The sequence below is a fragment of the Artemia sp. Qi Xiang Cuo genome, chromosome 14 (assembly GCF_049724085.1).
Source record: "Artemia sp. Qi Xiang Cuo chromosome 14, ASM4972408v1, whole genome shotgun sequence".
Lineage (NCBI taxonomy): Eukaryota > Metazoa > Arthropoda > Branchiopoda > Anostraca > Artemiidae > Artemia > Artemia sp. Qi Xiang Cuo.
In genome coordinates, this window is record NC_142807.1 from 36,979,200 (window position 1) to 36,997,840 (window position 18,641).

Here is an 18,641-nt window from a genome sequence, read left to right on the forward strand (position 1 = left end):
TTAATACAAAAACTTAAATATTAAGCTTTTATAACCCTAATGGCCAAACTACAGATGCCATGGATTTCTTCAGCTATATAAATAATTCTAATATATTGAAAAATATTATTATTTGTGGAGACTTTAATGCCCAGAGCCTTTTGTGGGGGAATAAACCAGCGAATGAAGACGGTAAGTGCATTGAACGTACGACTTCAAACAGTAATCAATTAGCTGTCACTACCCCTCCAAGCCTGAAGACATATTTCAACCCCAAAAGCAGCAGTTTCTGTAAAATTTACCTACAAACTCTGTCATTAAATGTTCTGAACAAAATATATATAAATAAAATTGATAGTCTATGTGCTGACCACTTTGCTATAGTTTGCTCCCTAAACGAACCTGCTAAACCCTATCACTTACCTCCACATATATCAACCCTAAAGCAAATTGGCCTATATTCCAAAATAAGCTAAATGATGAAATTACAAGTTTCACCCAAAATTCATGCATTTCAAACACAACAGCTGACACACATGCTGAAGTTTTGGCATCTTTACTAATAAATACAGCTAATCATGCTATCCCCAGGACAACACCCAGGAAAACCTTCCCTAAACATATTCCCAAAGCATGGTGGAGAAAGTGCAAAAATAAATGGAGAACAAAAAAGACAGCTAGGAGAACATTCTTAAAAAAACCATCACCTACTACATATTTAAAAAATTACAAGCAGAATCTAATCTAAAAAGGACCATAATAAATGCTAAGTATTACTACTGGATTAATTTTGCAAATAATCTCTCCATAGAAACACATGTTCCAATTATACATAGTCATAAGCCACATCTGTGGGAAAAAAACTTCCCCCAACCCACTCCTGTATGAGCTTATACATAACAATACCCATTATGATAATTATAATAAAAAAGCTAAGCTATTTGCCAATCTTTTTGTCAATAAGCTAACATCAAAGAATTCTAGCAAAATACCCCCAATTCCTATGAACCCAGGTTACCAACCTCGCCCAGGATCCGAGTATATAACTAGCCCATTTTCAATCCAGGAAATGAACAAAGCAATAAATTATATTAGGACCTAGACTAGTGGCAGCTATGACAATATACACCCTACATGGATAAAGAATCTCACCCCTTCATACAAACAGGAACTTCTAAATTGTTATAATCATGCTTGGGCTTCATCTATGCTCCCCAATATCTGGAAATGTTCGTCCCTCTTACCAATCCTAAAGAAAAGTAAACCCAAAAATAACCTTGAGTCCTATATGCCCATAATAATTACTCCTGTGATGGGGAAAATAATGGAGAAAATGATCTATTACCGACTCCTCTGGTTTGTTGAAAAAAAATAATATGATCCCTCACACTCAAACTGGCATCAGGAAACACCATTCCTCAACAAATGCTTTCATATTGTTAACAAATGCAATAAATGAATCATTCTCAAAAAATAATGTCCTAGTTGCAGCTTTCCTAGATTTTGAAGGGTCATATGACAATGTGAACCACCAGATCCTTTTAATTAAACTTGCAAACCTTGGACTACCCCCCAAGCTAGTATCTTATAAAATCTTTCATAGAATTGCAAAGTTTCATTGTTTGCGTAGACCTAGCTTCTTCACCCAAAAATATAATAACCAAAGGCCTTCCTCAGGGAGCATTCCTCAGCTGCCTCCTTTTTGCGCTGTATCTCTGGAACATGAATCTCGCCCACACGAATCTACAATATGCTAATGATCTGGTACTATGGTCATCTCGCAACACCTTTGAGATTGCACAGTCAAAGCTGCAAAAGTCACTTTCCCAATTTGAAAAATTCTCTCAACATTCAGATTTACCCATTGCACTTACCGAGTCAAAAATAATCTAATTTCACCGAAAGCGAAATCATGTTAATGCAAGACTAACTCTAAATGGAACAACTATTCCACAAAATAATCATATTAATTACCTAGGTCTCATGATTTACCAAAAACTTAATTTCCACCTCCACATTTCAAACACAATAAAAAAATGCTATAGAAAAACAATTATACTAAAAAGACTCCTTTCTACACCCTGGGGCTGTAAGGAGATAACCTTACTCCAGTTTTATAAATCACATATAAGACCCCATATTGACTATGGGCTCATCATCTATGGTGCATGTGCAAAGACCCAGATGCAAAAAATTGAAACAATACAAAACGATATAATACGTCTCATATTTGGTCTTAGGAAACCCACAAGATCCAAGTTTCTGCTTATGGAGAGTGGATTAACAACAATAAGGGACAGACGTAGCTTTCTCTTGATAAAACATCTTACAAAAATTGAATCAAATAGCTCACACACCCTACACAATTGGTTAAGAAATCCAGCCATGTATAGAGGCATTGCAGATGAGTATGCCAATATTCAGAAGAAGTTCCCTGTAACCACAAAGTCTATTGCACCTACTTTCCCCCAATCCGTCCAAGGAATTGGTCAATCCCCATAATAAATACTGATTTCTCAAAGTGGACTAAAGATTTAACCCCCATTGCTTTTGTCCAGAAAAAATTTACTGAACTTTATACAATTACTTATAAAAACCACTTTCAAATATTTGTTGAATTGTCCAAAATCAATGAGAAGGTAGCAAGTGGTGCCTTCCTTCCTCACCTGAAAATTGCAATGGGTGAGAGATTGTATAATAATGTATCTATAATGTCTGCAGAGTTAAATGCCATAATCATATCATTAGAAACACCTTATGGAAAATAAACCCTTGATTGCTAATTCAAATAATATTATAGTTTATTTTGACTCTTTATCAAGCCTTGAGGTGCTGTCTTCAGCTCCTCAGTATAAGCTGGATATTGACACTTATCATTGTCTTAGTATTATCGATAATATTCCTTCAAGTGGCATAAGAACTTATCTTCAGCATATTCCTAGCCACTCTGGTATAAGTGGTAATCATCAGGTTGATGAAATAGCAAAAAATGCTATAAATATTGACCAGCCAAGTGGGAGACCAATCACCATAGAGATATTTACCGATGGAGACTATCAGATACTATGTTTAATAAGAAAAATCCTACTCTTTCCCCCTCTCCCAATAAGTACTTTTCTAAAATTTATCACAGAATTCGTTTTGTAACAAATGGACTAAACTTTCTTGCATTCTCGTATCAGTTTTCTAATTCAAGTGGTTCTGTTCCCCTGTCCCGTCTTTGCAGATATTGTATTATGAATAATGAAACAATTGACCACTGCCTATTTGAATGTAATATGCTGACGTCTGCACAGCATATCTTGCATTGTAAACTGTTAAAGTGCTTCAAACACCACAAAATCTCACTATCAGCCAAGAGCCTAGCCGACTATTCCTGCACACAGAGCACAGAAATTGATATCTATCATCTTATATTTGAACTACTTCAGTCTAAAGATCTACTGAACGATATTTGAGAATATCTAATAAATAAGAAACAACCAAGCCAGTAGCTCTGTAGCCCACAGAGTGAAGCAAAAGGAAAAGGCCTAAATAGTATCAACTGAAAAGCCCGCCTGCTGTGAAAAAGCAGAAGAAAGAAACTTCCCAGCCAAAACTGTGCAACAAATTGTGGGGCTGATCTGCAGTGTGAGGTCTTGGATTGTCATGAAGAAGGACAATTCCCTTTCTCAGCATACCAAGCTTCTTTGTTGTTGTTTTTTTTCGCTCTGCAGAGCTTTCTGAGGGTTTGGCAGTATGCTTCTACATTAATAGTGGTTCCTCATTGCATGAAGTTGACCGAACAAACACCATGTCTATTCTAAAATGCCTACGCCATGATTTTGTGCTGGGAGAGCGTTTGGCCTTCAGTTTGACAAGGGAGAATGTGTGTTTCCACTCCATGTTCTGTTGCCTCAATTTGAGTGTGATATGCAAAACCCTTGTCTCCCATTAAACATTTTTGCATTTTTTGCCAGAAGAAAGATCACAGGTGCATGTTCATTTGTGTTTTTTTCCCATAGGTGATCATATCAGAGTAATGGTCCCAGATGATTGGGATAATTCAAATGGAGATCATAAGTTTGAGTGCCCTTCTTAAGTGACCAAAAAGATTGGATAGCAACTAGCCCCCCTCTCACATCCATTTTTCCTCAAAGTTGTCTGATCAAAATTTTAAGATAATCATTTTGTTTAGCAGAGTTAAAAGATACAATAACTATGTCAATAGGAGTAACATGAGCCCCCCCCCCAAGGCCTGCTATGGAATTTGCTCATTGTTCATGTATAGCATATGTTATTGGGAAGTAGAGAGACAATTTTCAGGGGGGGGGGTTGTGCTTGGGTTGGTTTTCCATAGAGAATTTCCTATGGGGGGATTTTTGGGGGTGAATTTTCTGGAGGAAATTTTACATTAGAGAGATTTGACAAAATTTGATTATTTTTTTTTTATTTATCTTACTTTCTCTTTACCATCTCTATTTTGCATGTGAAGATGTTCTGGGGGAATTATCTGGGGGCTATTTTCAGCACGTTTGGATTTCTGTGGGAAACTTTCCATGGATGGGAGATTTCTGGAGTGATTGGAAAACAATCAGAAATTAGTTTTTTTCAAATGAAAGTATGCTAAGGAAAACTTTTCAGGCTGAATAAATTTTAAGGGAGTGGAATTTTTAGCAAGGATGGAATCGTCCAGAGAAAATTTTACAGGGGGGGGAGTATTTTATATGGAAGAAAATTTCTACAGAGGAGTTTCCCCTGAGGGGAGGGAATTTTTCAAGGCAGACTTAGTTTTACTCCAACTACATCAACCTTGTTAGGGTATTCCTTTGGTATTATGAAGTTGTGCTTAGCATTTTTCCTTACAAGGAAAGCCACACCCCCTCCTTTCCTGCCTGATGATCTTTCTTTCCTGTAGAGCTCATATCCTTCTACCCATAGTGTACTTTCTTGGTCAAGGTGGGTTTCTTTGGATGAAGATTAACTTACAGGTTAAAATGGCATCACCTCTATTTCTCCTGTGTACAAGAGCTGGGAGCCTCAGCTTTGCTAGTCTTACAGGGTAGGAAAGTTCCATACTGGATATCACTTTGGTGGCGTGTCTCTGCACATCCTCCAATACTTTTATGTCTTTTTTTTTAAATAAGCGGAGGCTAGAGAACTTCCAACTTCAAGCTGAGGATGCACAAGTCTCTTATACAGAAGACTGATGACTTAGGGGAACAATTAGTTTTGAGCATCTGGATAGTTTATTTGGCATTAGTTGCAGGTCAATGGTGGAGAAAGGGTTAGTTTTGTTGTCATAATAGGTTTATATACCATGTGGTGTAGCTATTGACATTTCTGGGAATTCTTTCAATAGGTTTTATAAAAATTGGCCTGCCTTGTTGGTTTTCTTTCCTCCCCAAGTAGGGCTATGAGCATTGAAGTCTCCTACTATTATTATTTTCTTTTGAATCATCTTAGGTGCAATTTATATTAGGAACTCCTTAGCTTCTTGGTTACCATTAGGATTGTAAAAGGAGTATATTATTAGTGTTTCTATTGCTATTATGTGCCTCTGCTTATTTGCCTTGATGCACTTATGCATGCTTGCTTTGCTTATAGTGTTCTTTATTATAGGTGCCGTGTTTTAAATAAAGATTTATCTACCAAATATTATATGGTGTCAGAAGTGAGTGGCCAATAATGGATGTCAACCAGCTAAGTATTGGTTAGGGCTTGCCGTGTCTTCCAGATGAATGGAAACCATTTGAGCAGCATCCTTGCCTTGTGTTTGCTGGCCCCTTATCTGGGAAAACCGAGAAGATCATGTGTGCCTAAATACTTATTTGGGTAGGAGACAAGGGAAGAGAGACATTAAATACCTTCACCTTCATTGAGAGTGAAAAGGACAAGCTTGAGCCAAACCTGACAAAATTCAAAGACTATATGAAGGTAGCATAAAAAAAGAAGTTGATTTCATCCACAAATCAATTGCAGTCCAAGCAGAAGAAATGACAAGTTCAAGACCACCTTCTTCTTCTTCTTCTAATTCACAGCAGGCCACCGACACAAGATCTAGAGAATGCTACTTTGTCTTCTTCTATTTCAGCAAATGGGCTTTTCAATACTATTCAGCCCTTTTCGTTTTGCTTCACTCTGTGGACTAAACAGAGCTACTGGCTTGGTTGCCTGTTATTTATTAGATATCCTCAGATATCTTTCAGTAAATCTTTTGACTCAAGGAGTTCGAATATAAGAAGATAGATATCGACTTCTGAGCTCTGTGTGCAGGTATAGTCAGCTAGGATCTTGGCTGATAGTGAGATTTTGTGGTGTTTGAAGCACTTTAACTGTTTACAATGCAAGGTATACTGTGCAGACGTCAGCATATTACACTCAAATAGGCAGTGGTCAATTATTTCATTATTCTTATTACAATACCTGCAAAGAGGAGACAAATGAACTGAACCACTTGAATTAGGGAACTGATAAGAGAATGCCAGAAAATTTAGCCCATTTGATCCAGAACAAATCCTATGATAAATTTTAGAAAACTCCTTGTTGGGAAAGGGAAATAGAATAGGATTATTCTTATTAAACATAATATCTGATAGTCTCCATTGGTAAATATCTCTAATGGGGATTGGTCTCTCACTTGGGTGGTCAATATTTGTAGCATTTTTGTTGCTATTTCATTTAGGGGGCTTAGAGAATGGAGCTTTGTAAGGGGTATTTGTTGCATTGGGAGTTTTGGTTGATTTCATTATGGTTTTATTTGGTGTGCTCTTTTTCCATGTGAAGGGCACAGTGATTTATTGGTAGTCATGTAGGCCTTTGCAATTGATACATGTAGGCTGGGTGTTGTTGTAAGTTGTCAATTCTTCAGGATGGGAGCCTTTAAAATTACTACAGGCTAGGAGAATTTTGCTGAATTTGTTTGTTGTGTGTCCCAGTTTGAGACACTTCTGGCACTGGATAGGCTTTGACCTGTACGCCTTGTGTGGTTTGATTTGCCCAAATAGGAATAACTTTTCTGGGATATTAATTTTTACTTTTGGTGTAAATAAGAAAGATATACTTGTTTTTAGGCCATTAATCAGGTTTACCCAGTTGGGTGACATCTTCAATGGGGATTATGTTGCCAGCTCTATCTGAGAGCCCTTCTTTTAACTCCTGAATAGGTATTTCTGCGGGGATATTGTACACTACTATTTTTGTTGGGGATTGGTTTGGGTTCCATGTAGATGAGTTAATTGGGATATTCAGCAGAGATTTTAGGTTGATTATTATATCTGCTGATTTCTGATCTTGGACTGCTATTAGCAAAGATCCATCATGGTTAATGTTAAGAGAGAACATTTATTTTAACAATTTTAAAATTGCAACCCTTATTGTAGTAATCTCTGGTATTTCAATTCGGGTGATAGGAAAGATTTTGATGTAAATTCCCAAGTTTTGAGAAGGAGAATCTTTGACTGGGGGAGTGGGGGGTAGGGCGAGTGGGAGATATGGGTCCTTTTTTTGGATCTGCGCTACATGATCAATTGAAACAAATTATTCGTGATAGTGATCTTAGACTCTAAGATAATAATGTTACTCGTTTACTACTTTTAAAGATATGGGGTTATGGTATTGCTATCGATGTTCCAGGTAGGAGGTGTCTAAAATGAGTAAACTTAATGAAGAGGGCGTGTGGGGGCCGGGTGTACGTGGCTGTCGGGAGAACCCTATTAAATGCCTCTTGGACTGAGCTTTAAGCACACAATAAAAGAATAATATTATGAAAACAGACCGTCTGCACCCAACCGAGAGGAGAACTTCACCATCCACAAAAGAAAACACAGTATGGCCCAGAGGAGGGTTTTGAGGACGATTGGTTCAGCACATTGCTGATAAATTGAGAAAAATATATCACAAGAAATTTTATTGTAAATTTCTTAAAGTGTTGCTGATGTCTCTTTCACAATTATTTTTAATGTTACTCTTCTTTGGAAAAATGGAGACTAAAAAAAAATACTTCTGTGGAGGCCGCTACAGCCCTAATCATACATGTCCTGCAAAAGGAAAGATAGGTACAAAGTGCTGCAAGCCAAACCATTTTGCACGTGTCTGCAGAACCAACAAGGTTGTAAATGTAGTTTAAGGCATCAACAACACACTTGAAAACTCTGATGATGAGGACAAGATATTTCTACAAGTCTCTGAAACAAATAACAAGGAAGAAGCCAGAGTTTCCCTCACAAGAAACACCCAGTTGCCAGTTAGCTTCAAGGTTGACACAGAAGTGCAAGCAAATATCCTTCCTTGTTTTATCCTTCTTTATATTAAAAAAATAGAAATGTTTTAACTTTTATAACTTTACTCAACTAAATAATATTAAAATTTTGATTACTAAATACATGTATTTTAAATTGACCATGCACATTTATTTGTATTTTTTTAGTACAATGAAAACTCTATTCTTTCCATGGGAAGGCACAGGGGTTTTGAGCCCTACCCATGTTAATTTCTGCTTGTTTTAAGTTTGATGTATTCATTGTAATTTCTGTTTGTTTTGGGTTTCATTTATTTATTAATGCTGATTCATGGTAGTTTCACGCTTGGTAGATTATTTGATTTTATTTTTGCTCATTATTGGTGTAATGAAGCTCTTTACTTTTCTTTGAAAAACTTATTTTGTGGAAAAAGTTTTTTTTAATTAATTCTGTTTGTTTTATATTGACATAGTCTTTTCAGGGAAAAAGAAAATAAATTTCGTCTTTTTTAAGACTTTATAATTTGGCCTGCTATTTATACTGTGGAAAAAAATTTCAGCAATTTTTAACAACATACACCCTTTTAAAAATCTGGACACAAATAGTAGTGTTTAATTTAGTTTCATACCTCCTATAATTGACTTGAAATAGAAAACTTGATACCTTTTGCAAAAAAAAAAAAATCTATTTACTTTCTTTGATGGCTTGGATACACTTACACTATTTTGATTTTGTTAAATTTTAAGAGCAGAAGTAGCCCCAAAAGTTTGAACATAATACCCTCAGTTGTTCTTGGGATACTGCTGAGATGCCTTATTGGGAATTAGCATTAACACAGTATATTTTGATTTAATCTTAAGGCAACATTTAGTTTTAAACATAATTGGCAAATGGGAGGGTGGGTGTAGGAGGGGAACTAGTTAAACTAGAACTAGGGGAACTAGTCCAGTCATGTTCAACTATTAAAAAGGGCATTAGCACTTTCTATCTTCAATCAAATGAGCCCTTTTCAAAGTTCCCAAGACAACTTTGATAAGAATTGCCCAGGTCTAAACAAAAAAAGAGAAAAAATAATAAAACATTGTACCCACATTGATCTTTACTATAAAAATGTCAAGCCTTCCAATCACTTTTGACTATTACAAAGGGCACTAGCCCTTTCAGTTTCCACTCAAATGAGCTCTTTTTGAGTGTCTATGACAATGCTTTCTATAAACACCTTATATGCACCCAGGGCATAAATTAGAGCCCTTGCCCTGAGGGCTGTGAGGGAGTTGTCATCCTCAAAGATCTAATTTTCAGAACTTTCAACTACATTAAAAAAAATGGCTATCTCATTTTTTTGGATGTGTTTGGGTAACAATTTAAAAACACTTGCAAAATTAAATTATTCAAACTTGATTTATTTACAATTTTTCTGGGTCACCATTGTAGTGTTTTATGAAGTATGGACCAAATGACTTCAGGTAGTGCTCGGATGAGGGGATCAGCAGTTGTTCCAGCTTTGCTGCGTTTTTCGTTATTTCTCTGAGCCTTGTAGAATGTTGAGTTTGGCATGCCTAAAAATCTGGAAGTAGATTGCAGTGTGTTTCAGAGTCGAGGATTTTTTTACCAAAGTCCATGACCAGTGTGTGCCTTCTCTCTTTGAGGGACTCCAACTTCAGAACTTTGAGGCTCATCTCATAGTCAACATAACTACTCCCCAGTATTATTTTGCAGGCCCTTTTCTGCAATCCTTCAATTTTGTTGCTTTGATCTATGGTCAGTGCACTGTGCCACACTGGGCAGCCATATTCAGTGAGCCGTCTAATGTAGCATTTGTAGCATCCAACTATTATGATCTCAGTTTTCATCCCAAAGCAGCAAAGGTAGGCAAAAGATCTTAGGAGGAAGGCAGTCTTTGAGATGATTGACAATATGTGGGTATTCCATTTCAGATCAGCATCCAGGTGGACAGCCAGGATCTTCACCGTTTTTACAGCCTTCAGCCCACTGCATGGTGGGTTTGGAACTGGCCGTTTAAGGAAATTAACCCTAAATAGGACTGTTTTTTCCTGACTGAGTGTAAGTTTCACTTGGTTTGCTTCATCCTCGATTTTTTGCATTACTGTTAGGATTGGGTCTGGCTGTATGCTCTGTGAGAGAAGTCTGAGGAAGAGGGTGGAGAGATTGTCAGCAAATTTGTAGCGTTCCATAATTTCACGCAAAAATTTGTTGATCACAATAAGGAAGGCTAAAGGGCCTAACTTTGACCCTTGTGCTGCACCACAGGTCAGCTCCCTGATGTTTGACATTTTGCCATTGGGAAGTTCTACTTTCTGTTTGCGGTTTGTCAGGAAACTGCCAACCATTTGCAAGACAATTTGTCTTGCTCCAAGGTAAGTTGCCTCATCAATAACAACTGAGTGGTCGAGTAAGTTGAATGCTTTCACAAAGTCTGCGATGATGCAGTCAATATAAGCACCGTCAATCTCCAGATGCTCCAGGATGTCTCTGATGAGGCAGATCAGGTAATGCACAGTACTATGACCTGGACAAAAGCCGTACTGCCGAGGATCAAGATTTTCACTAATATCTTTGAAAAGCCATTTGAAGACAATTCCTTCCAGGACTTTTGCAAAAATTGATGTCTTTGAGATGGGTCTTAAGTCATTTGCAGATTCAACAAATGATTTTATTGGTATAGGAATGACAACAGCAGTTTTGAATCGTGTCGGGAAGGTGCCCTCACTCTGGCTCGTTTCTGTGTCCGTTCTCGTTTTCTGGTGGTTTAGTGCTGGTTTGATTGGGTGAAAGAAGTTGCATCATTGTCCTTTGGTGCAATGCCTGTCCGCAAATCTCTTACATTTTTCAGGATGCAGTTTTTTGCATTTTGCTGACTTGGCGTTTTGGCAACCATCTTGAGCAGAGTGATGTTCACAAACTGGAGGAGTCTCAATGAGATGAGAGAAACGACACTGGTTGCCCCACCTGCAGTGACCTTTTTTAAAATAAATGCACTCAGTTTGCATATTTTGGAATGTTTTGACAGGTTGACTGAGTACAATGACTGATCTGTCTTGTTCTGCTCCCCTTGTGCCTTCTTCAATGTCAGGATTTCTGAGTGGAACTTGGCCTGAGTTGCTGGGTTCTTCTGCTGCTGGTGCTCCTGGAGTTGGACTGACTAATCGCAGGACATTTCAGACAATAATAGTCTCATGAGGATCAGCCTACAGTTGATTGATTCTTAATAAGGGCTAATATACTCCCAGCATTATTTCCCACTGTTGGTCCTAACTCAAGAACTAGAGGTCATCAGTTGAAACTTGTTAAGGAGCCTACCAGAGTCTGTGCTCAATTCTTTTCCTCAAGAATTGTCAACAGTTGGAATAAACTCTGAAGAAACTGTTACTGCTGAATTTATGGACACCTTCAAACAAAGACCGGATGCTGAGTGGTCCTCTTGGGAGTTTAAGCTAGACAGGGAAGCTATGGATCAGCACAGTGCACCTGGTCACTAAAGAATACTGAATACAACTCAAATTGTCAACTCTGGAGCTCTACAAGGAGAAATCCTTAGATTGCTCTAATCTGCAATTTAAGGTAATGTATATATTTACCCACCTTTCATCAATACAATCTGGTAAGCCCTAGCAATAAGGAAAATGTAGAGTTAGTAGCTTGATAATACCTTCCCAGAATAGCCTATATTTCAGCCCCTGTATTCATTCTTGAAAGGTTCATATACCTAACTCAACTAGCCTACTTTTCAAGATGGCGGAAGCCTCTTTGCTAAAATTCTAGTCCAGCTACTTTATGCTATCTCAGAAAGAGGTTTGACTAGGAAAATGAAACTTACAGTAATGATCCCAGGACCAAAAACATACTCTGGGAAGGTACTGCCAAGCTTCAATGTTAACTCTCTTCTGATTTCTAAGTCTTAAGAAATTTGACTACTTCACAGGTCTGTACTTTGACAAAACAACATTTTACCTTAAATTTCAGTTATCAGTTTCTTTTTCTCTGGTTTTAGTTCTGAAAATGCAATTCCTGTTGTTTGAGAAGAATGTTAAGCCATATCAATAATTTTTTCCTAAATTTAGGAAATGTATAGAGGGTCCTGACCTTTGATGACCTTTAAAAATATTTGTGTTATAAAAGTAAAACCTTGCAAAATAGATCTTCTGCTTAAAAGAACTAAAACAAAATTATTTTCAGTTTCAGAACTTTGCTCAATCCCAATATATAAGGTTTTAAAGATATGCAAATAGCCTACATTTCCTAAATAAAAACAAACAAACATTGATATGGCTTAAAATTCTACTCAAATAACAGTAATTGCATTTTCAGAAATAAAGCCAGAGAAAAAGAAAGTGATAACTGAAAATTGAGTTTGATGTTGTTATGTCAAAATTGTAATAGGTATAGTAAGCTACCTGTCATGTAGGCAAATTTCAGGACCCTCTAGAGGGAGAAGGAGTGGAGGTAAGCAGTTCAAAATACCTTTCAAGGATATACTTTAGCATGAAGACCCACCTCTGAGTTCAATTTTCCTAACCTAACCCCTTTCCAAGACAGCCAAAAGAAGCTAAAGTAGAACTTTTCACAGTTTTGTTGTGCTACATTCAATCAGAAGATCTAGGTTATTCTGCAATGTTTCACTTTTATAACAGAAGATTTTTAAAGGTCATCAAAGGTCAGGGCCCTCTAGAAGGAGAAGGAGTGGCAGTAGGCACAGTAAAATTCTACTTAAGCTACTTTTAGCTATCTTGGAAAGAGGTTAGATAAGGAAACTGAAACTTTCAGGGATGGGTCTACAGGCTAAAGTATGTCCCAGGAAGATATTTTTAAGTACCTGCCTCCACTCCTTCTCTCTCTAGAGGGTCCTGAAATTTGCCTACGTGACGGGTCTATAGGCTACATACTGAAATTTTGACAAAACAACATTTTGCCTTAATTTTCAGTTATCAGTTTCTGGCTTTAGTTCTGAAAATACAATTCCTGTTATTTGAGTAAAATTTTCAGCAATATCAATGTTTTTTCTTCAAAAGTTAGGAAATATATTTGCATATCTTTAAAACTTTATAAATTAGGATTGAGCAGAGTTGTGAAGCTGAAAACAATTTTGTTGTACTTCCTTTAAGCGGATCTATTTTAAAAGGTTTCACTTTTACATAACACATATTTTTAAAGGTCAGGACCCTTTAGAGAGAGGAGTGGAGGTAAGTACTTCAAAAAACCTTCCCAGGACATGCTTTGGTAAATATTTACCAAATCATATTATTGAGTTACAACTAAAGTCAATATACCACTCAATGCCTTTTTTACGCTCTTTATAATCATTTTTGTCAGAAATGAATTTTAGCCCCTACCCCTATATATACCAATTCAGGGTATATATTTACACATTAGGGGGGTGGGAAGAAATTTTAAACTTACCTCTCATTTACATCAAAAATAAAATTACCCCCACCCCCCTAATGTGCAAATAGATATGCCCTAAATAGGTATATATAGGGGTGGGGGCTAAAATTCATTTCCAACAAAAATGATTATTATATTCATAAAGAGCATAAAAAAAGGCATTGAATGGTATATTCACTTTGGTTGTAACTCAATAATATGATTTGGTAAATATTTTCCCATACTTTAGCCTGTAGACCCATCCCTGAAAGTTTCATTTCCCTAACCTAACACCTTTCCAAGATATCCAAAAGTAGCTAAAGTAGAATTTTACAGTAGACACTTCAAAATAGCTCCCTGGGACCTACTTTAGTCTATAGACCTTTCCCTTAAAGTGTCATTTCCCTAACCTAAAAAAAGACAGCAGAAAGTAGCTAAACTAAAATGTAGGCTACTTATCTATTATATAAAACACAGAAGTGAAATTTTACTGCCTCTAGAGTAAAACTTTAGATAAATTGGAGAAAAAAATAAAGTAGCCTATGCACAGTGTGACAGAATTAATGATTTCTATAGGCCTATGTCAGCCTAGCCTAAGTCTTTCACTCTAAGGTCTCCCAATTAGGAACGTTATAATGACATATATTTGAGAAAATAACCATTATGGGCCAACTTTTTTAGAGCTTACCAAAATAACCAGACTAGACAGAAGACTATTCTGAAAACTAGGCCTGTCACAAAAATAAATAACAAGTTTGACTTGCAAGTTGCTGCTGTTGCACGAAATTTAATGGGACACGTTTTATCCCTGACAATTTGAAGATTATATTTGAAAAAAGCAACATCTATATAAGTCTTTTAGTTTTATGAACGTTTGTAATTTTAATTAGAAACTTAAGAAAAATATTTCTCTAAATATTTTTAGAGGACTCAAGCAAGCTTGATATTTTCATTAAGGATTCCAACAGAAAAAATAAGCAAATATTTTAAACAAAGAAAGCGTGGATCTTCTGTGTACATGGATCACTTAAATAGCCTAATTGTTAGCGTCTATTTTATAGATCCTATGTGATTTTTATCATATCCATGAAAAAAACAGAGATTCGGAAATTGAATTGAAATTTTTTAGTCTCAAATCTTTATTATAACCTGAAAATTTAAAATTAATTTTGTAACCTAGGCTACTTAGTTTTAAGGACTTCAATTAGGCTAGTGTAGCCTATAAGCTTTAGAATTTTTATTAGAAAAAAAAATATTGCCTTAATTTAGAGTAAAATAAGTGTTTGATTTGTTCAGCTCAATTGTTGAGATGGCAGTTACAAACATTTACACCAAATATAGGCTAAAAGAACATTATTGTGACTTTGTTTACAGCCCAGTGGCACACCTTCCAACTAAGAGTGTGCTAGGATAGATGTAATTTAAGCCCACTTGGTAACACTGACCACAGATAAGGGTAAATTTCTAGGTGGCACTCAGTAGTGCCATTTCAGACCTGGGGGGGGGGCAAAGATCAATTTTGAGCCCCCATCCAAATTCAAAATGTAATTACTCTGTTTGGTAGACAACTCTTCAAATACACATTAAAGCAATGTAATTTATTTAGATTTTGCCTTTTGCAACCTGGTTAGGGACTAAAAAATCACTACAGGTTGGAACATTTACCACACAAATTAAAAACTGAATGTTATGTACAGTTACTTAAGCAACAAATATGTCCTTGCCTTCATTTTTGTGAAGTTGTCCTCAAGCTTTTCAAAATCAACCTCCTTTACTGCAGCCTTTTCAGAGAACATAAGGAGTAAATGCAAAAGTCACTCATTGTTCATTGTTGTCCAAAGGTAATCCTTCACAAATGTCAAAACAGAGAAAAATCATTCATTTGAGCATTTTGTGAGTAGGAGTGTGAGGACTATAACCTTAAGAACCTCAGAATAAGCTTCTTTCAATCCTCCTAGGTTTTCCAGTGTTTTCCAGTCTCTGTGGATGCTGCAACACATATGCATAAGCTATCAAAGCTTGACTCTTCAGCTCTATAAAATTGATGCCAGCCTTGTCAAAGTATGTCACAATCTTGAGAAGTAAATCTTTGTTCATGAAGTCTTTGAATTTTGGGTTAAAGCATTGTGTGGTTTCTAGTACTGGCAGCTGGACAGAAAAGTGCTCTTCAAATTCATTTACCACTCTGTCCAAAACCTTGTAGAACTCTCTTTGTATTTTCTCTTCTGTTCTTGTGCTGTGCTTTCCAAGTGTTGATGTTGTCAAATAGTCCCTGAGTCTTCCAGATTTATTCTAAACTTGTTTTGGTTTTGTTTGTATGGTTGAAGCAAGAGTGTTTGTTTCCAACAGATCAGCTCCAACATTAATAACAATCTCCTTACTTGCATTATAGGACTTGAAAATGCTCAACATCACACATTGTCTTCCATTTGGTTTTTTGTTGAGGTGATTAAAGTACAGGCATCTGAAATATCAGATCTGGGGCCTGCAGTTGTTCAGAAAGAGGGTGGATCATGGAAAGAACTTTGTAAATGACATGCAAACTGAATATGAAGGGGAACAACTCTAGTTGATTCTCAAGACCTCTAGCTTCTGCCACTTCCTCTCTGTCACAAGATTCTTGGACAATATAAAGAACTGCAAGTATTCAGTCATATCTTACCAGAATTTTAGCCACTGATCTATACCAGTAAGACCAACATGTCACAACTGTCCTTTCAAGCATTAGCAGACACATTGGCAGTTTTCTAGGCCTCCACAAACATATGGTATTGAGTATTGCTGTAGGAGACAAAACCATAAACTGTTTGCAAAACTGAAAGTACTGACAAAATTCTTTGTATTTTCTTCATACAATTGCCAATAACAAGGTTAAGTCTATGGGAATGATGGTAAGTGTACACTGCTTGCAGTGCTTTTTCCTGGAGACAGGCCTGTACTCCTGAGTACCATCCAGGAGTACAGGCCTGGGACCGTCCTGGTGTAAAGTGGGGCATGCCCCCCTGTCTCCCCCCCAAATGGTGCCACTATAATTTAGCTAGGATGAAAGTGAAAATGTCATTTGATACCTTTTTTATGCTCTTTTGTAATAAAATAATTGTTTCTGTTGCAAATTACATCTTGAGCCCTTAAAGGAGCCCCAGAAGTATTTTATATGAATTATGAAAGAGCATAAAAAAGCATTAATTGATGTTTTCACTTTTGTCCTAGCTAAATTATATGGCCGACTGCAAATTTACCAGGAACTTTACCTCCATCCCTTAATTTGCAAATATATACCTTGAATTGGAATATACCCTGAATTTTCAACTGCAAAGTTTTAAATTCAAAAATTCAGCACAATTTTTGTTAACAGTATTTAAAAAAAACTGAAAAGATAGGAAAATGGTTTGAATTGAAAATCAAGTATTTTGTAGGTTAGGTTATAATTTCTTTGTGTGGTTACAAAAATGAAATACCTTTGCAGCCCCTTTAAGGGCTGAAGATGCAATTTGCAATAGAAACAATTATTGTATTTTGAAAGAGCATAAAAAAGGCATCAAATAATGTTTTCACTTTCATCCTAGCTAAATTTAAATACAGATTATTATTATTAGTGCCGTCTAGAAATTTATCCAGATAGGTACAATCAAGGGGACAATTGTTCTCTAGTTTAGAGTAGTCACTGCCACAAAACATCAATTTCTGATAGAGTATGCAAGTTGGTTGGGTATGACAAGCAGCATCAGCATCCTTGCACAACTCTGTTATATATACATATATATTAATTACTATTTATGAGACACAGATGATGAGCAGCTCCAGTTGTATCTTGAAGGTTTGGCTTCTGATTCTTTGTCAAGTCCCCTTTTAAAAACTTCAGCTGATGTTGAATACACTGTCTCCTTGCTTAAACAGTTCCAATCATTGATGAACCTTTTGCTAAAGAAGTCTTGTCTGATTCAACTGTTAACTCTGGGCTTGTGAAGCTTCATTGTCATGTGTTGGGTAACCAGGTAAAAAGCTTATTTTAAGGTTGGTTGACAAATTTATATATGAGTAGCATGTCACTGTGCTTGCATTAGAAGATCAAGAATGAGAGTTTTAGGTTAGATAGCCTTTCACTAAATGGTTTCTCACTTAGTCCAGAGATGCACCTTGTGGCTGTCATTTGTACACCTTCAATCAACTGTATACCACCTTTGTAAAAAGGACCAGCAATGCAGGTTCCGAAGTCAAGAACTGGTCTCACAATTACCTTGTATAGCTTCAAGGAGATTCCATGTAATTGGCTGGTAAGTGTTCTCTTAATAAGTCAAAGGCTAGAATTTGCTTTGGAAACAGTTGATGCAGAGTGTTCATGGAACTTCAGAAGATTATCTATATTGACTCCCAGGTCTTTGCAACTGGTGCAAGTTTGGAGAGGAATAGGGGATGATGTCTGGTTATCATTCATAGTATATTTGTGCAGAGGATCATTGTGACCAATATGAATGGTGATGCATTTTAATATGTTGAAAGAGAGAAGCCACCTATCTGCCCATGTCTGAATGTGATCAAGGTTGTATTGTATTGATGATTTATTGGGTACACCAAATAGTTTTGAGTCATCAGCATAAAGGGTTAAGTGGTTGCTGACTTTGGTAATCATATCATTTATATAAAGAATAAACAATGTGGGTCCCAACACTTTTCCCTGGGGAACACTGATTAGAAAATTACAGGGCTGGAAGTAGGTACATTTGCTTTCTGTTGTGAAGAGCTGTACAGTCTGAGATCTACCTGCCAGGAAGTACATTAGCCAGTCTACTAATTCATGGTGGATTCCTGCTGCTGTTAACTTAAAACAAAGCTGATGATGTGGGACCTTGTCAAATGCTTTGGCAAGGTCTAAAAGAATGAAATCAACAGGAAGGCCTTTGTCCAGTAACTGGGTAACCTGTTTGTAAGTCCTGGGATTGACTGGGAGAAAGCCATGCTGCCTGTTGGAGATAATTTCATTAGTGACAAGGTGTTGAAGAAGTGCATCATTAACAATCCTTTCAAGGACTTTTGCAACAGCAGACATGAGGCTGATAGGTC

The 18,641-nt window shown here is 36.7% G+C and overlaps 2 protein-coding genes across 4 annotated transcripts in view; one reads left to right on the forward strand and one right to left on the reverse strand.

The window, feature by feature from the left end:
* The window catches only part of deltaCOP (coatomer subunit delta), a 68,634-nt gene extending 54,250 nt beyond the window's left edge, over positions 1-14,384 (reverse strand). Inside the window, exon 1 of the mRNA XM_089100175.1 lies at positions 14,269-14,384. The gene's annotated coding sequence lies outside the window, so the exon portion shown is untranslated. The remainder of the gene's footprint in view (positions 1-14,268) is intronic.
* A 202-nt stretch (positions 14,385-14,586) lies between these two features.
* The window catches only part of LOC148944419 (mitochondrial S-adenosylmethionine carrier protein), a 177,131-nt gene continuing 173,076 nt past the window's right edge, over positions 14,587-18,641 (forward strand). For all 3 annotated transcript variants that reach the window (XR_016142803.1, XM_089099733.1, XM_089099732.1), the window contains exon 1: positions 14,587-14,622. Coding sequence is in view for 2 of the 3 variants with exons in the window: in XM_089099733.1 (XP_088955859.1) it covers positions 14,599-14,622 (24 nt within the window). In the remaining variant the exon portion in view is untranslated. The remainder of the gene's footprint in view (positions 14,623-18,641) is intronic.